Here is a 17,901-nt window from a genome sequence, read left to right as displayed (position 1 = left end):
CAGTATTGGATTCAAATATCCTTAAACAGAGCTATCTATTAAAGATTTCAGTCAGATAAAGGGCCAATACCGTATAATTTATTATTTTTATCAGTAATCTAGATAAAGGAAATGCAACTTCACATTTTATGTTCCTAATTGGTGCTAGTGAAGCCAGAATTAGACAGGCAGATTGGCAAGGGGAACCAGACAATGGAGAAGTTGAAATGTTAAATTCCTTCAGAGCCCTTCCTCCACTCTTAACAAGATAATCTGAACCTGCTCCAACCTGTTGCTAAAGTAACCTGTCCCAGGAATTGTTACTCCCTACAGGAAATTGTTAATTGCTCCCCCTTCCCACCTGGATGACTCCTCCTGGCCCCTTCAGCCCACCTGGCTCCCACTTTTTGGCCATCCCACTATGCATTTCCTGAGCCTAGTCACTTATGTAGGAAGGAAAAAGATAAGGGGAATAGAATAGGAGGAAAAAGGAAGCCTAGGACATATAAAAAGGCAAAACCCACTCACTTCTTGGGATACTAGGATACCAGCTATGGCCCCCTTCTCTCCCCTGGGAGAAGTCTGTGTTACCTCTTTTTAAATAAACCCTGCCCTATATGCTTGCCATGTTGTGCTTCTCTAATATTATACTTCAACATGTGAGAGAGCCAGTCACCAACAACCTGTGGTATCACTACTTTGGCACTGTCAATAACTAAATTAGAAAGCAATTAGATAAATTATATGAAAAGTCATTTAAAAACAAAATGAAACTTAACAGAATTAGAATTTAGGACTGAGGCAATCACAACCAAAATGGAAACAACAGTATAAAAAATAAAATTTAAAGCAAGTCATCCTTAATTCAATAATCCTTTTGTTTAAAACGGGGTACAAATAAGACAAAGACAGTTATTATAGCAGTCTAAATGACACATAAGAACAAGCCTTCTACTTTGATTGAACAGTTTTTGGATAGTTTCACTTGAAAAGTTTGTTGAAAATTAAATAAGGACTAAAGAAGAACACAAAATACTAGATTATTCCTGTGAGAAAAGTTAACAGAAATGGAAGTATTTACCTTGAAAAAGAATAGACTATCAGGAAAAAAGATACTGCCTCAAAGGTACTAATAATTACAATAAATTGCTCTCCTGCCCTATAGATGACCATTGTGAGAAATATGTAGAAATGATGGCAAGATAATTTGATTTGTTATATACAAGTCATCTTGATAATAAGAAAAAAATGTAAATACTAGAACATCTAGCTAAAAGAGGTTTTATAAAGATTTTTCATCTCTAGACAGCTTTTATGTATTCTCTACCTTGATTCTTATATACTGTTTCACTGGCATATCTTCTCAAATATCTGTGCAGGGATAGTGAAAATGTAGGGCTTTAGTCCTGGTAAGACAATTTCCTAAAGAGCTTCTTTACACTATTAGTGCTTGTCTCCTTGACTGGACTCACTTATCCTCCTAATTTGGGATAAGTACTAATCCACTAGTCTACCCAGGTAAGGCATAAAACCTTTGCAAGGAAAAAAAGAATTATTTGATAAAGTTTCTTTGTTTTTCACTTACTGTGTTGGTATAGCTTCATAGTTTCCAATCATATGAACAAAGTCTTGTATGCTGCTCATCAGTACAATGTTCCTCAGTTTATGATGGGGCTCAATAAATCCATTATAAATTGAAAATACCATCTAAGTCAAAACTGCATTTAATACAACAAACCTACTGAATATCAAGATGAGTAACACAATACACCATGGAGTATCTGCTGTTTAGTCTCATGGCTGGGGGGCTGACTGGGAGCTGCAGCTCTGTGCAGCTGCTCAACATTGAGAGAGTATGATATCACATATTGGCAGCCCAGAAAAAAGATCAAACTTCAAAGTATAATTACTACTAAATACATGTAGCTTCACAACATTGTGGAGAAAAAAAAAATGTAAACATTTGGAGTTGGGACTTCTTTCTAATATCTATAACTGGTTGGCTTTCAGGTTTTCCCAAGTTCTGATATGCTAAATCTCATATCTTGACACTTTAACCACTGTCTTGCAGACTCTTCCACCGACCCTGCCAGGCTCTCCATTGTCAGCCCTATGGACTTCTCAGTGTCACCTAACTGTAACTTTCAGGTCTATCAGCTACTATTAATACGTTACCCATATCTTCTTGCCACTTTTACTTTCATCCTACAGTGTTACTAGTAGTTAAGTCCAGACAGAAGCTTTCAGATGAAACTCTATTCATTCTTACAAATTACACTCAGCAGTCCTGCTGAATCTTCTAACTGCAAGCACCTGCCACCCTGCCTGAGGGTTGCTTTCTTTGGCCACAAGAGCTTGACTGACTCTGAACATCAGGCCCAGGTACCACCCCTGAGAATAGCATTTAATCAAGGATGAATAGGTGGCTAAGTTTCCAGATTTTGTTCACCTCAGGTGAAATAATTCTGAGGTGTGTAATACAGTACCTCCCAGAGTTCACCAGCAGGATCAGCCCCAATTGCCTGTGGTGATTCATAATTATACCTTATTAGCTTCCTTCCCATCCTAATCTCACTTTTATTTGCTCCTAAATACACTTCTGATAACATTAATCCTTACTTAAGGGTCTGCATGCAGGTGAACCTGTCCCAAGTCTTAATATCTTACATATACATATGTTGTTTCATTACTAACATTTAAATTAATTTACATAAACATTTGAGTGAAAGCATGATTGTGGTCTGTGTATATACAGTATGCCTACAATGCATTCACATCGCTGTAAATGTGGCATGCATTTCCTTAAATAGACAACTCCCAGACTGGGAAAGTTCAAGAGTTTGCTGTTCCTGGTGGCTCAGGTCAGATTTCTTGCATAACACTCTGTGATTCTGTGATATAGGAAGAGAGGATTTCACTACAGAAATACCTTGTTTTAATATATTTCCTTATCAATTCCAACTTAGTAATAGGAAAGATACTTGCCATTTGTTAGAGGAAAGAAAGCAAATTACTTGATATATTTCTCTTTGCCTCTTGATTATGCCATGAGACACTTGTACACAATACATCTTATCATTTCTGCACATGCTGCAGCTAATATACTCATTTACATAAGTTATAACCAAATACATAAGTAGAATTATGGTTTGTGACAGTGGATCTGACTTTGGGGATACATATGAATTGCTGAAGTTCTAATGGATTTCAGTGTTGATATCAGAGAATAGAATAAACTCTTTCTTGCAACCATTCCAAGCATTTCAGATGATGAAGAATGTTGAAATAATTCAAGGAAAGAAAAGCAGACTTACCCGAATCATCATGACAGAACATCTGATATCATGAATTGTGTCATAGATCTTCTTTGAGATATCCACAAATTGATTATCATCAAATACGTTTAAGGAGTTCTTGTTTAAGGCTTCCAAGGCGACATTCACTTGTGTTACAAACTCAGGAATTACTATTAAAATAAATAAGAGAAGATTGTCTTTGTAATTGTAGGTTTCTATAATTTCCAGGAGTGTAGGGTTGTATTTTTAAATAAGTTATTTGATTAACTGACACTTCATAATTTTTAAAAGTAGAGATATAAAACATTTTGGCAGGATTTTTTTCTTGGATCTCTGAAAAGTAAAAAGGTATCAAAGACAATGAAACACATATTTATAGAAATATTTTTAAATTATCTATCTTTGTTATTCTCTTTGTTATTTCCAAGCCTGAGACTATGTAGTTACTTATCATGTTCAATATAAATCTCAAGAAATAACAAAAAGGAATTGGTATGAAAAACAGTAGTAAACACAACAATATTTAAAGAAATAAAACGTCTAAATTGCTAAACAGAAACTATAACTAACTATTATAGATACTAATTCTGTTGTAAAATCAATAAAGATGCTGTAAACATTCTTTTGGTAAGATGTTTTCCATACAATCAAAATATTGTTGAAAGAAATTGGTAATGTCATATGCAAACTATTTCTAAAACGGCATAACACTGAGTATAGGTATCAATGTATCAGCAAAGCCAATATGTAGATCGACCTTTTATTTAAAAAAAATAAAGTTTCAGAATTAATATCCAATAAAAAGATATTTCCAGATTTAAAAACAGTAACATTTATTAACCCTTCACTAGATTTAGGGTACTTTTCTAAGCCACTGTACCTTCCAGTATTATCTACTGTACTCCCTTCCTTTGTCCATCCTCTAGGCATGCTGCCCAATAATAATAACATCTACATAGACATGGCTATTAAAAATTAAATTTGTAAACAGTAAATAAAATTTCAGCTCCTCAGTTACATTAAACCCATTTCAAATGTTCAGTTGACACATATATGAACTTCCGTTTTGAAAAATTGAAATAAGGCTACCATCACAGAAACATATATTGGCTAATAGTGTTATAGAGTACGATTCCATCAAATTGCTCTACTTTCAATGAATAACAGAGCCAAGGAGGAAGAAAACACATCATTTTTCTGAGGAGAAAGATTCCCAAATCACAGCTCCCAGCTACATGGATATGACTTCCAAAGACTCTCTAATTCAGACATAGTCTTTGAAGGCCAGAAAGCCAATCCAATTTTCCATTGCAAAAGTCTATCTGAATTTTTTACAGCACCTCAAACCTATCCCATATGAATCTAAACATGTTATTTTCTATCCAGAAAACCTAGTTTTCATCTACTTATTTGTCTTAATCCATTTACTATTGCTAATAACATAATACTATACAGTGGATGAGTTAAAAGAGGCCCATGGTTTTGGTCCAAGGTCAAGAGGCCACATGTAGAGATGGCTTCCTTGGTGGCAAACCCTGAGGTGATACAGTGCTGAGAGACAGGGGACATGTGAGACACCTGGTCAAAGTGGCTTTTATAGCAGACCCACTCTCAAGATAACACATAGCCCACTAATCCATTAGTTAGTGGATTAATGGACTAACCCATTCATGAAGGCAGAACCTTGAATCACCTACTTAAAATTCTACTTAGTCCTATTTCTTAATGTCTCATTATGGGAATTAAATTTCAGCATGAATTTTACAGGGAAGAAACCATATTCAAACACAGCATTGCTCTATTTTTATGCCCAGTCACTCATGAAAAGTCCCAGTGTTTTCTTTGATCTCCTGCTCTGCTTTTCCTCCTACATTCAGATGCCCACTAAATGCAATCCTCTCCACCATAATAATGTCCTGAATCCATTGACAATTTTTAGCTCTACTTCCTCTAACCATCATCATCTTTTCAAGCCCACATCATAGTCCTTCCCCTGCTTAAATTCTGCTCATTCTTTAGACTTGTTTTTAAGTATTTTATTGATGGAAGCCATTCTTAGCATTAAGTACAATAGTATTTGTCACAAAACACTACTAAATTGTTTCATGAATGAGTCATGACACTAAGGTTTATGCATTTCCAATATTTCCTTATATTTGCCTATTTATATTTGGTGTACCTAGCTCAGCATGTAGTAGATAAATAATTGAACACATTAAGGGAATACAATTAAAGGAATGAATAGAATATATAAAAGCCAGAAAAAAAATGTAGCTTATGTTTAAGTTGTATTAAATGTAATGTGAGTTACATTTTTCTCAAGTAAGGAAACTCCAAAAATATATTGTCAGGATTACAGAAACATTCAAAAATATTTAATGAGTTTATCTTTACTTGTGGTAGTACTGAAAGAAGAGAGAACATTTAAGGTGTGTCCAGCCAAGTTCTGGCATGAACAGTAAATCACCCACAAAAACCATTGCTTTCTTTGACATCCTTTATTAACTCTAAGCACAAAGAAATGTGGTCTCAATAGCTGTCATGGCCTGTTTGCAAAACTGTATTCATAATCTTCCTTACGAAAAAGTATTTTTCTCATATACCAACAAGTGTGCAACACAATACTTCTATCAATTCCTTGAGCAAACTCATGTCCACAGTAGCAAAACTGCTCCCATTGTTTTCCCATGGCAATTTTGGCAAAAGAAAAGAATAAAAAACATAAAGCCATGTAAACATCTAGTTTTCACTGTGTGAGATAATGTGAAAAAGATTTAGGGTATTTTAAGGAAAATACAACAAAATCTTTTCATTATTGCAACATGATTTCATTTTAACTCCTCTAGGTTCCTTTTATTAATAAGCTAATATTAGCTCCAATTAAAATAAAATCTTTCACAAGCAAATGTTTAATTTCTGAAGTACAGATGGAAAATACAACTTTTTTACTCTAACTGCATAAATGAACTATTTGAAGCTGATATGTAATACATTTCTCATTTCATTAGCTTAAACATCAGCTGCTAGTGTGCTTTACTTATTCTGTGGACATATGGTTGCATGGATCAAACTAGGAGCAAATTTTTGTAATGCTTTCAAGAAAGCACAAAGTGAATATAATGAAGTATCCAGCTAATGGTAATTTAGAAGGAATAACAAATTGACAAACCTATCTTCAATCTATAATCTACTCAGGTTTAAAAAAAATAAGGTTCACACATAATATATAGTCATGCTTTACAATCATTGATCAAAAAGGGGTATATTTTAAACAAATTCATTCTAATCAATTGAAATGCCAGGTAGGATGAACTGTTCTGAACTTTGAAGATTAAATTTTTGAAATAAAGATGACCTTTGGGTCAATATATTTGGGACAAACAAAAGGTCTTGTCTATTGATATGGAAAATTCTAAAGCAGTTCAGAATTCCTGAACTGAAGTCTATACTTCCTCAATCACCTTTATTCAGAATATACACAATGATAGCTTAGCATTCATTATATCAGCTCACTACTGTGATAAGTATTTAATATGCATGCCTAATTTAATACTTACAGCAGCCCTGTGAGACAGGAACTATACTGTTACTACACTGATTTAACAGATGAGGAAACTGAGGTCACACTGCTAATAAGTGAAGGGCAGGTAATTGAGACTAAAAAGCCTGCTCTCTGAACCCTAAAGCTGAACTGCCTCCTTTTAATAAGTGAAGTCCTTGGGGCTTCTGAATTGCAGTGCTCCTGGGGAAATTAATGTTAATTTTCTGACAATGAGGTTAACAGACCTATAGAGGCAAATTCTCCTAAGCCTTTTGCCTCTCTCTTCTAGTAACCCAAGAATATTTTATCCCTTCTTAATCCTTGCTAAATTTATTATGTGCATTTGAAAGTAGACGAGGGTACATAATTATCAAATTAAATAGGTCAGCAAAGAATTCAGACTCATTACAGGTAATGATCTGAAATGATGTCACCAAGTTATGTTTTCTATCATTAATAAAACAGATTAAAATATTTCTAATTATATTATTATCTTTGAAAATTACTAATGGTAGAGAAATTTGCCTTTGAAAGTTCACATAATGCTAAGTCATAATTTCTTTATATTATGTTAAGCAACTGGGAATGAATTAATAATAGTGGAAACTACAATTAAGCATATGAATGACTTCTATAAATACTTCATACCCTTCATTTTTCCCTTTATTGAACACTCATTATTGTGGTTCATATTTATTTAATATTTAGAGAGCTAATGTTGTATAACAGGAAAGTGTTTGGTACCTCACAGATTATATATCCTAAAATCCATGGGGAGGATCTCACCACTTTTTAAATTATGTGTCATAAAGGACTGACTCACTCTGATCATTTATGACACATCACACGGTTAACAAGAGACACACTCTGACCTTTCTATTATATCCTGCCTCCATCTTTTAAACATCTGGAATATCTCCAAAATGAGAGAAATAAAATAAAAAAAGAAAGAATTTTAAGACCCATAGCTTCATGAAGCTGATACTATTTTTTCTTTCTTCTGGCAGAGATATTTTTCTACATATGAAAGTCTGAACACTTAATTAGCCTGAATGTCCACCTTCGGATCTGTCCAGTGACTTAGAAACTTCTTTCCCTGGGGCTTCATCTTTAAACCATATGTTAATATTAATAAGTCATATGTCTTGATTTAAATATTTTAGAAGTTTATCCAATGACTTTTAAACCTGAGATAAAGATTTAACTCATACTTTTCCTCACATTATTTTTCTATTTCTTCACATCACAATGTACACAAAAGTGAATACTTAACTATTTAAAGTTGGTCCTGTGCCAAATAACATGCTGACCTTTGTTCTCTGACATACCTCTTTGTTTTAATGCAGGGAATAAATTGACTCTTTATTTAAAAGAATGCTTACTCTTTTTGTGCTACTTTGAAGGCTTGTTTAAAATGACATTGCAGAATCCATTTTGGTCCCTCTCTCTTGCATATTACTTGCTTTAGGAACTTGAGCTGTCATGTTGTAAATTATGAAAAGACTCACATGGTAAGGAACTGTGGTGACCAGTCAATAGTTAGCTAAAATATGAGGACACAGGCCAACAGCCAAGTGAGTGAACTTGGAAGTAGGTACTCTTGCTCCACTCAAGCCTTTAGTTGACTGCAGCCTAAGATGACTACTTGACTATAATATTATGAGAAGCCCTAAGCCAGAACCACTCAAGCCACTTCTGTATTTCTGAATGTGAATAATAAATGTTTATTGCTTTAAGCTTATAAGTTTAGAAGTAATTTGTTTAACAAGTAATAATTACTATGCTAAGAGATCTGTAACTTTTTCTTTAGATCATTATAGTTCTATATAGCAGTTAGGTTCATCTTGACAAATTCATACATTTATGGAATTTGATATCAGTTCACATCCTCCCCTTTCCTCTCCTCCTCCCTGCTCCCATTCTCCTTTCTCTACTCTACTGAACTTCCTTTTGCTCATTTATTTTATTTATTTTTGATTGGTTCTTTTTACTTATACATAAAGGTTAAATTCCTTGTGGTATATCTATATATATGCACATATCATAATTTTTTAAAATTTCATTTGCATTTCCTCACTTACCATGCCACCTCTCCTTCTTAATCTCCTTCTTCCAATGTACTGATCTTCCCTATATCTTTATGATATTTGATCCCCCACCCCTTATCTCCTTTATCTTACTCTAGTTTCCACATATGAAAAACAATTCAACCCTTGATTTTTTGAGACTGGCTTATTTCACATAGTATGATGTTCCCATTTCCATCTATTTACCAGCAAATTTCTCCTTTATGACTGAGTAAAACTCCATTATATGTGTGTGTGTGTGTGTGTGTGTGTGTGTGTATACTGTAATTTCTTAATCCGTTAATCTATTGATGGACATTTGTGTTAATTACATAATTTGGCTATTGTGAATTGTGCTGCTACAAACATTGAGGTGTCTGTATTGGTATAGTGTGCTGGTTTGGGTTCTTTCGTATAAATACTAATGAGTGGGATAGCTGGGTCATATAGTGGTTTTATTTTTAGTGTTTTGAGGATTTTCCATATTGCTTTCCAGAGTAGCTGTACTAGTCTGCAGTCCCACCAGCAAGGTATATTTTTTCCCTAGATCTTCACCAGCATTTATTTATTTTGTGTGTTCTGATAATTGCCATTCTAATTGGAGTTAGATGAAATGGTGTCATTTTGGTTTGCATTTCCTTGATTGCTAGAGATATTGAACATCTTTTCATATATTTGTTGGCCATTTGTGTTTTTTATTTTGAGAAATATCTAATTAGTTCTTTTGCCTATTTATTGATTGGGTCATTTGTTATTTTGGTATTAAGTTTTTTGAGTTCTTTATATATTCTGGATATTAATCCCCTAACCAAGAAGCAGTTAGCAAAGATTTTCTCCCATTCTCTAGGTTCTCTCTTCATGCTCTTGTTTCCTTTGCTTTGTAGATGCTTTTTAAGTTGATGGCATCACACTTATTGATATTTAGTTTTTCTTGAGTTTAAAGGGTCTTGTTGGTGACAGTTTAAAGGAAGTTGGTGCCAATACCAATACGACGGAACATCGACCCTGTGTTTTTTTCTAGTACTGCAGGGTTTCTGGTCTAATTCCTAAGTCTTTGATACATTTTGATTTGACTTTGGTGCAGGGTTAGAAGTAGAAATCAAGAGACCTATAATATCTAAGAGAAAAATTTAGCCTGTTCTGGTAGATGAGACTGGAATCATAATGTATATTCTCTTGTATCTTATTGACACAAAATAAACTTATGAAATTTTTCTCACACTATTGTGTGTAGTATTGCAGTTTTCATTCTCATTGCTGCATACTATGCCATTGTACAATTATAATATAATTTGTTTTTCAACTCTGTCACTAATGGTCATTTGGAAAAATTATAGTTTTGGACTGTTATGTATAGTGCTCCTACAAACAACTTAGTGTATTGCTATTTAATAATATTTAAATTACTAAAAATAAATATAACTAAAATTTCACATCCTCATTACTCTAGTCCACCTACCACATGTGGCTGCCATATTAGACAGTGTACACATAGCTCAGATTCATCATCAAAAACAATTCTATTGGACATGACTCTTTAAAATTTTTTCAAAGAGAATATTTGTTGATTATCTGTCCTTCACGGGACAATGATTTAGATGCTGATAAGGATATCACTTTTGTAATTTTTCTGTGCACATTTCATTAACATGAATTATAAATCTTTAAAAAAATCTCTTTGGCATCTAAAAGTGTTGTGGCCTATAGTAAAACTGGATATCAGATTCTATCTACTGATAACATTATGAGCTTTGCTGGTCAAGACAGATTCACCTTAGTATAAATATAGATGAGTTCATAAACAAGAAATATATTTTTTTGCATTGAAATATTATAAATAATATCTGTTCTGATTAATCCTTCAAAGGTTATAAGATTATAGATCTACTGAAATTTTATTAATTGCAATATATAATAATATTGTCTCAAATCACAATGCCAACTAATAATTTTTATTCTAATAGAATTTTAATTATTTTAATGATTTATAATATTACAGTAAAAGATTATGGACTCAAACACATTGATAATAGTAATTTTATTTTTCCTAAATTAGCTTAATTCCCCATGGTTCATATAACTTCCTGTATGTAGGATCACAAGTTGAATTTTTTTAAAAACACAGGTTCATTTTTCTTATATTTGACATTCATTTACCTTGAATCTTTCTACTATCATAATCAATATCTTCATATTTCAGGAAGCCCAAATTAATATGTTTTAATATATAATTGTTTAATTCATGCAATAGAAATTTTTCTAGCATATTGAATAGAAATTGTTCATGAACTTTTTAGTGATATTCTGGTGTACTGAGTCTCTTCTTTTACTAATATTTGTTGAATAAATTTAAAAACCCTCTTATTTTAAACTCAGTTTATGGCAATTAAAATGACTTTTTAGATAAATACTTATATCCTAAATTTCTTAGTAAAACTAAATTTCTACATGTTGGTTTACAAAAACTTCTAAGGAAATCTACTAAAGAAAATTAATTTATATAAATTCTATAACATTTTAAAATGGTTCCAGAAATCCCCCAAATTTCTGAGTCAATGTAAGCTGATCAGAGGGGAAAAAAATGGAAAGGAAAGGCATTAAACTTCTCTTCTGCAAAACAAAGAATCTGCACTATTCTATTCTAGCATAAATATTTTCTGGATCCATAAGTCTATTCATAATTATAAATTCTTTGAATTCATTTTCTCTGGCTATATTTGGTTATGGACCAGAAGATATTTGAACAAAAAAAATGGATAGATAGATAGGAAGATGGGTATATGGCTGGCTGGATGGATGAAGAAAAGAAAAGGTGAGTGAATAAATGTATAGATATAATAATATGAATGGGTAGAAGGAGAAATTTAATTTTTATAACTCTTTTGTTTTCGAAAAAGTATTCAAGAAATTTTTAAATGAGACAAAAGGCCAGGTGTGGCAGTGCATGGCTGTAATCCCATCAGCTCTAGAGGCTGAGGCAAGAGGATCACATGTTCAAAGTCAGTCTCAGCAACTTAGAGAGGCCCTGAGCACCTTAGCAATATCTTGTCTTAAAATAAAAAGATGAAAATGGGCTGGGGATGTGGCTCAGTGGCTAAGTACCCTGGGTTCAATTCCTGGTACCTAAAAACAAAACAATCCCAAAAGTTGTTAAAACTTTTGAAACAAGGCCAATAGAATAGGAGCCATGTAATCAAAATGGTATCAGAAGCATAATTACATAAAAGTCCTAGAGTTAAGGGAGAGCAATTAATAATAAAACTGATTTCTTGCATCCCATGCAAAAATGAAGCAATGAGTTTCATGGTTCTTATTATCCATAAAAGAAAGCTGAGAACTTATAAATGTTCATTAGAAGTAAGTTGAAAAGACTTTCCTCAGCACTTTGTTAATAAGAATGACTGGACTACTTGTATATTGATATTTTTGGTTATTAAAGAATAAGATGTACAGTAATCTTAAGAAATACAGTTAAGGAGGATGCAAAGGCATTCTTCATTAGATTATGTGTTAACTGGCTTTCTATTACTATAAAAAATACCTGAAATAATCAATTGTAAAAGGTTGCACTTTATTTTGACTCATAGTTTTGGAGGTTTCAGTCCATAGCTGGTTGTCCCTATCACTTTGGGTCTATGATAAAGCACTGTATTACATCAGGGATTGCAAGCTAGAGCAAGTAAGTACCTCATGGCAGTCAGAAAGCAGAGACTGGAAGGGGCTAGGGTCCCAGTACCTCTTCATGAACATAACCCAAGTGACCTAACATCCTCTTATTAGGCCTCACCTATTAAAGATTCCAACAGCTTTCTAAGAGCCCCAACTTGAGGTCCAAGTCTTTAACAAACAGGCCTTCAAGGGACATGCCTTACTGAAACTATACCATATTATTTCTTTCATAAAATACTAGCATTATCATCTTCAAAGAGTTAAAGTATTAGAGTATCTGATATAGTACCTGATATAGTATCTGATATGATACTATATAATGTAGCAATAGGTCACAGAAGATTTGAATTTTAGAGTGAAATCTAATGCATATATGAATGAATTATTTAACATGGCTTTTGACAGAAGTGAATACAAATTACTTAAAATCGATGTCAATAGTGAATCGAGTCTTGAAGGATGATCATATGTGGTTATCAGGCATAAGAACTTCCATTTGTTTTAGATAACTAAGTTTTGATAGAGTAAATAAATGTTTTCTTGTGAAAATGAAAGTAACTTACAACTTTGCTGTGGGGAGCCTCAGATCTAGATTAAAAATATAATAATCTATCTAAAAGTAACTATCACAATATTCAATAATTCTGGGCTCCTAGCATACAAACATGTATAGATAACATCCTAAGAATTGTTAATTTTGTTAGTGCTTTACACATGTGAAAGCAGTAATGTGTGGTGGTAATATATCTAAGACTTGTCATCAAATTTTCTGGTTGGAGGTCACTTCCCTTGTTGCACTGTCATTGCATTTTACATGCATTATGTTTCCTCCAGAGCTTTGCAATGTTGAAGCCTGGACCAAATAGTAAACTCTTTCCTCAATAAATTTTATTTTAACACAGTGGTTTTCAAACTTTACAGTGCATCAGAATCACCAGGAAAGCCCATTAAAACACAGATGGCTTGGCCTCACTGACAGAGTTCCTGGTTCAATAGATCTGAAGTAGGGCAGAAGATGTGAATTTGAACAAGTTCTCAAATGATGAGAATGCTACTGGTCCAGGAATCACACTTTAAACATCACTTATAGTAGATAAAATTGATTCATTCCCCAAAACTCATTAATAACATCACTGCTTAGAAAACCATGATTTTTTTTCAGGTATCCAAACTGTAGGAAGATGAGGTTCAAAGGTAAATCCTAATTATTAATGTCGTCATTTCTCTTGTCAGTGATCAGTTTAGTGGGACCTTGACCCACATTCCAGCCAATGACAATTAGGGAAGTATATTGCGGAAGGTTTCTGGGCAAACTTTTTGCTCAATGCGGAACAGTGGAGAAGGATGGTCCCTTTTCCCTCTGGATATTTTGATGCTGGTCCTATAATTTCTGGGGCAACCTCACAGGAAAGAGATAACCTATCACATAGAAAGTATATGTATTCTTGTTAGTGTTGATGAACTGCTAGATTAACCGAAGAAACACACTCTCTGGACTTCTCTATAAAATAAACCTGTGAATCTTCCTTTATGTTACTAAAGTTGAAAAGAGTACAGCTAATTCAATGATGTTACAATTCAATCCTAAAATAAACCCACTTTAAAGATGAGAAAAGTGACTTTGGTGACTGTCTATACATATAGATGATTAGTGATGGAGCTATCTCTTATTTACAATTCTCTGTTTTCTTTACTATCCTTCATATTGATGGATATGCTGTGGTCTGGGTTTGTTTTAATACTATACCCAAGGGACATTTTTTTTTTTGCTTTAAATAAAGCAGGAATCTTCAAAAGCATCTAAACTCAAAATGTAACTCAAAAAGGAGATACAACACAGATTTTTGTTATCATCCTATTTCATATATTTTAAATTCAAATATTGGCAAGAAAAAAATAGTGAAAGTTATAGTAAATATTTACTACCAAATAGGTTACACAAACTAAGTTTCTATTAATAATAAAGGGCTCTTTTTCATCTGAGTGCCTTAAAACTCAAATGATGCTTTCATGGTTTGTGATTGTTAACTCAATAACAAGGAAATCCTGTAGGATGGCTACATTTCAAATACTATTAGAATCTTTAGAAAATAAACATTAAAATTAAAACTGAAGGCATAAAATATCAGAATTTTGGAAATGAGATCAAGTACAAGATCCTAATGGGACACTGCCCTTTTCCATACCAGAAAATACATAATTGTACATGATTTCTGTTAAAAATATATTAGGTCTCTAAATATTCCCAGTTGATCCCCTCATGTAAGTACTTTTGTTTTGATTCTGTGCTTCTTAAGAGCAAAAATATTTTTGTGGCTCTTAGTTTATCTCAGAATACATTGTTCTTTGTGATAACTGAAATGCTGATAAGATGAAGTATTTGAATCAGATATTTCCATTATTTTTTGTAGTTTCTTTCTACAGCCGATACAAATAGAACTCCCAAGTTACTACATTGTATTCTCATTTCTTCCACTAGACTCACACATGCACAACATGGCACATTTCTTAAACTGAATACATTATATGCATCTTTCCATTCAACATATACAAAAATTAAGGTGTTACTTCCTTTCACCATGTTTACCATGGCTCTTATATTTCCTATCTTGGAAAATATAACTATAGTCCACTCAAGCACATAAACATGAATGATTGGAGTTTTTCCTGAATTGTTCCCTCCAATCTATCCCCTTTTCTGTCTTCAAGTTTGGTTATTTTTGCATACAAACAAAAAATTCTCAATTCAAGATTCTTTCTAGGACTGGGAACATAGCTCAATGTTAGAGCACTTGCCTAGCATGTGTGAGGCCCTGGGTTCAATCCCTAGCATCACAGGGGGTAAAAATAGATTATTCTTAAATCCCTATTATCATTGCTCTGATTTGGGTCTTCTTAATCATATCTCAATCTCACCTTGACTGAAATATTATCTCCCTAACTCACCTGATACTATAATTCTTAAACCCATATTTCCTATTACTATCACAATAATTGTTCTAACCATCAATGTTTAGCATTGTCCTGATTGTTGAAATCTTTTCCTTCTTCATCCCCATCTCCAATAACTTCACATCTGTCATTTTATGAATGAAACATTCAAAATAGCTTGCAGCTTTTCCTTCATATGTCATCTTATTTACATATCTTCATATTTTCTCTGTATGCCTTTTTTCATAGTCTCCATTATGCTGAAATTTGTTCTCTTAAGTGTCAATACAGATAGCAACTGTTCAGAGAGCCTGCCACATGATCCCCTAAAAGTTTATATTTGGAAACTTAATCTCCAACTTCATATATTAGTGGAGGTGGAGTCTTTGGGAGATAATTACCACTAGATAAGGCCAATAGGTTGGAATTTCTATGATGGTATTAGTGAATCTGTAAGAAGAGGAAGAGAGAGACCCCTTCTAGCAGCTCGCTCTGTTTTACCATGTGATGACTTCTGTCAAGTTATACTGGAGCAAGAAGGCTCTGCCAGATGACAAGAAGATGCTAGCACTATGCTCTTTGACTTTCCAGCTGCCAGAACCATGAACCAAACTTATATTCTCTATAAATTACCTAGTTTCATATTTATGTTACAGCAACAGAAAATATATTAATAGCCTTTCACACTCACTGTTTTCTGCTCACAACTCAGATTGTGTTAGAATTTTCTACACTCTTACCACATTGTATTAAAAAGGAAATTTTACTATTATAATTATTATTTCTTGCTCTACTTGATGTTGCACAAAGCCAGTTCTTTATGTATATACTACATACATATGTAATATATTTTGTATGTATGATATAGTATATATAATGTTATATATACACATATATTCTATGTATATATCTAATATTATGTTATACATAATATTTCTTTCCCTAGATTACAATATTATATATATAGAGAGAGAGATAGATATTCCAAGTATAGTGTCATCAGTTTCACCAATTTTACTCTATTTTTCCATGTCTTTCCACTCACAACATTAAATTAATAAATCACAAAGTTCTGCTAATTTGGCCTCCCAAATATATTTCTGGCATACAGTAGTAACTCAGTAATTATTTATTGAGTAAATATGCCTTTTTCACTCAAGGTCTAATAATTCAATAATCCTACTTTTATGTATTGTTGGACTGAGAAAGTAATTTGTTGCCCAATTTTACAAACTGGAACTCATAATGAATTTTTACTGCTGGAAATAATGCACTACAACTTTACCATTAGTTAAAGTCAAAAGAGTTATTATTGAATCAGTTGCAGTGCATTGGGTTTGGGTCTCTCCCTGCTGAAAAGTTCACTTATCAAGACTGTCGTGTTGGTGTTCATTAAAGCCACAGCAGTTCTTGGCTTCACCTCTGAGGTGCACAAGCAATATATTTGGTATATTACTGATGGACAAAGCTCTGAAGTTAAGAGGATTAATTAGGATAAAACCCAAAATACCCAAAGCTAATACCAATTCCCTAGGTCAGCAAAATGCTCTAAAATTCTTTTATTACGCAAGAAAAACCTCTCGTATGTCATTTTATTATTTCTACCTCTAGAATTCTCTAACTTATCATAAGTTTTCTCAGCAAAATAAAGTAAAAATGTGTAAGTAACTTTGTTGCTTCTAATTTTAATAGTATTAGATGTATCTGTTCCTTTCTCCTCAGAAAAAAACTCATCACAATGACTAGGTGTCCATTGTTCTCAAGATACCCAGAGATGCCCTGAAATGTAAGATGTGACCTCAAATCTCCAGTTAGCTCTTTCTGTTGTATTTTTCTAGTATAGAACATAATAATTTCAATAGATATTTGATTACTGATGTAAATATTTATCTCTAGATAAGTTTGTCATTCTGGAGATGACAAACCAAGATTCTGTCCTATTAAGAATTAAGACCCAGAATTACATAATTAGTAAAAGATGAACCCTTAAATAATTCTAAAGATGAAGATTTATCCTGTAAATCCTAATTTTAAAAGATTACACAATGTCTTTGGAGATGAAATAAATGTATACCTCACTACTCCATGTTGGTTTTAGCCTTCTATGATAATATAATACCAATAAATCATTTGTTATATATTTGTCTGCCTTTCCTATCACCTGTAGCATACAAGGCAGAATAAGGCAACTAATATAAGAAAAGAATTTTGACTTCAAAGACATTAAAATTATAAAATATATACACTTAAACATCTATCAACATTGTAAAATGTGAAAAAGGCTAAAAGTTAGGGATTATGCCAGGTTGTGATTTAAACTGTAAGCCCAAGAGTCTTTTCTTTTTTTAATATTTGTTTTAGTTGTAGATGGACAGAATACCTTTATTTTATTTATTTATTTTTATGTGGTGCTGAGGAT

General features: G+C 32.9%; 1 protein-coding gene across 5 annotated transcripts in view; it reads right to left on the bottom strand.

Moving 5' to 3' along the window:
- The window catches only part of Ctnna3 (catenin alpha 3), a 1,666,222-nt gene that overhangs the window by 326,199 nt on the left and 1,322,122 nt on the right, over window positions 1–17,901 (bottom strand). For all 5 annotated transcript variants that reach the window (XM_048810157.1, XM_048810163.1, XM_048810171.1 and 2 more), the window contains one exon: window positions 3,294–3,445. In XM_048810157.1, the coding sequence (XP_048666114.1) occupies window positions 3,294–3,445 (152 nt within the window). The remainder of the gene's footprint in view (window positions 1–3,293; window positions 3,446–17,901) is intronic.

This window comes from Marmota marmota, unplaced genomic scaffold (assembly GCF_001458135.2).
Source record: "Marmota marmota marmota unplaced genomic scaffold, marMar, whole genome shotgun sequence".
In the NCBI taxonomy this organism is placed as follows: Eukaryota; Metazoa; Chordata; class Mammalia; order Rodentia; family Sciuridae; genus Marmota; species Marmota marmota.
This window is presented reverse-complemented; position numbering and strand designations above follow the sequence as displayed.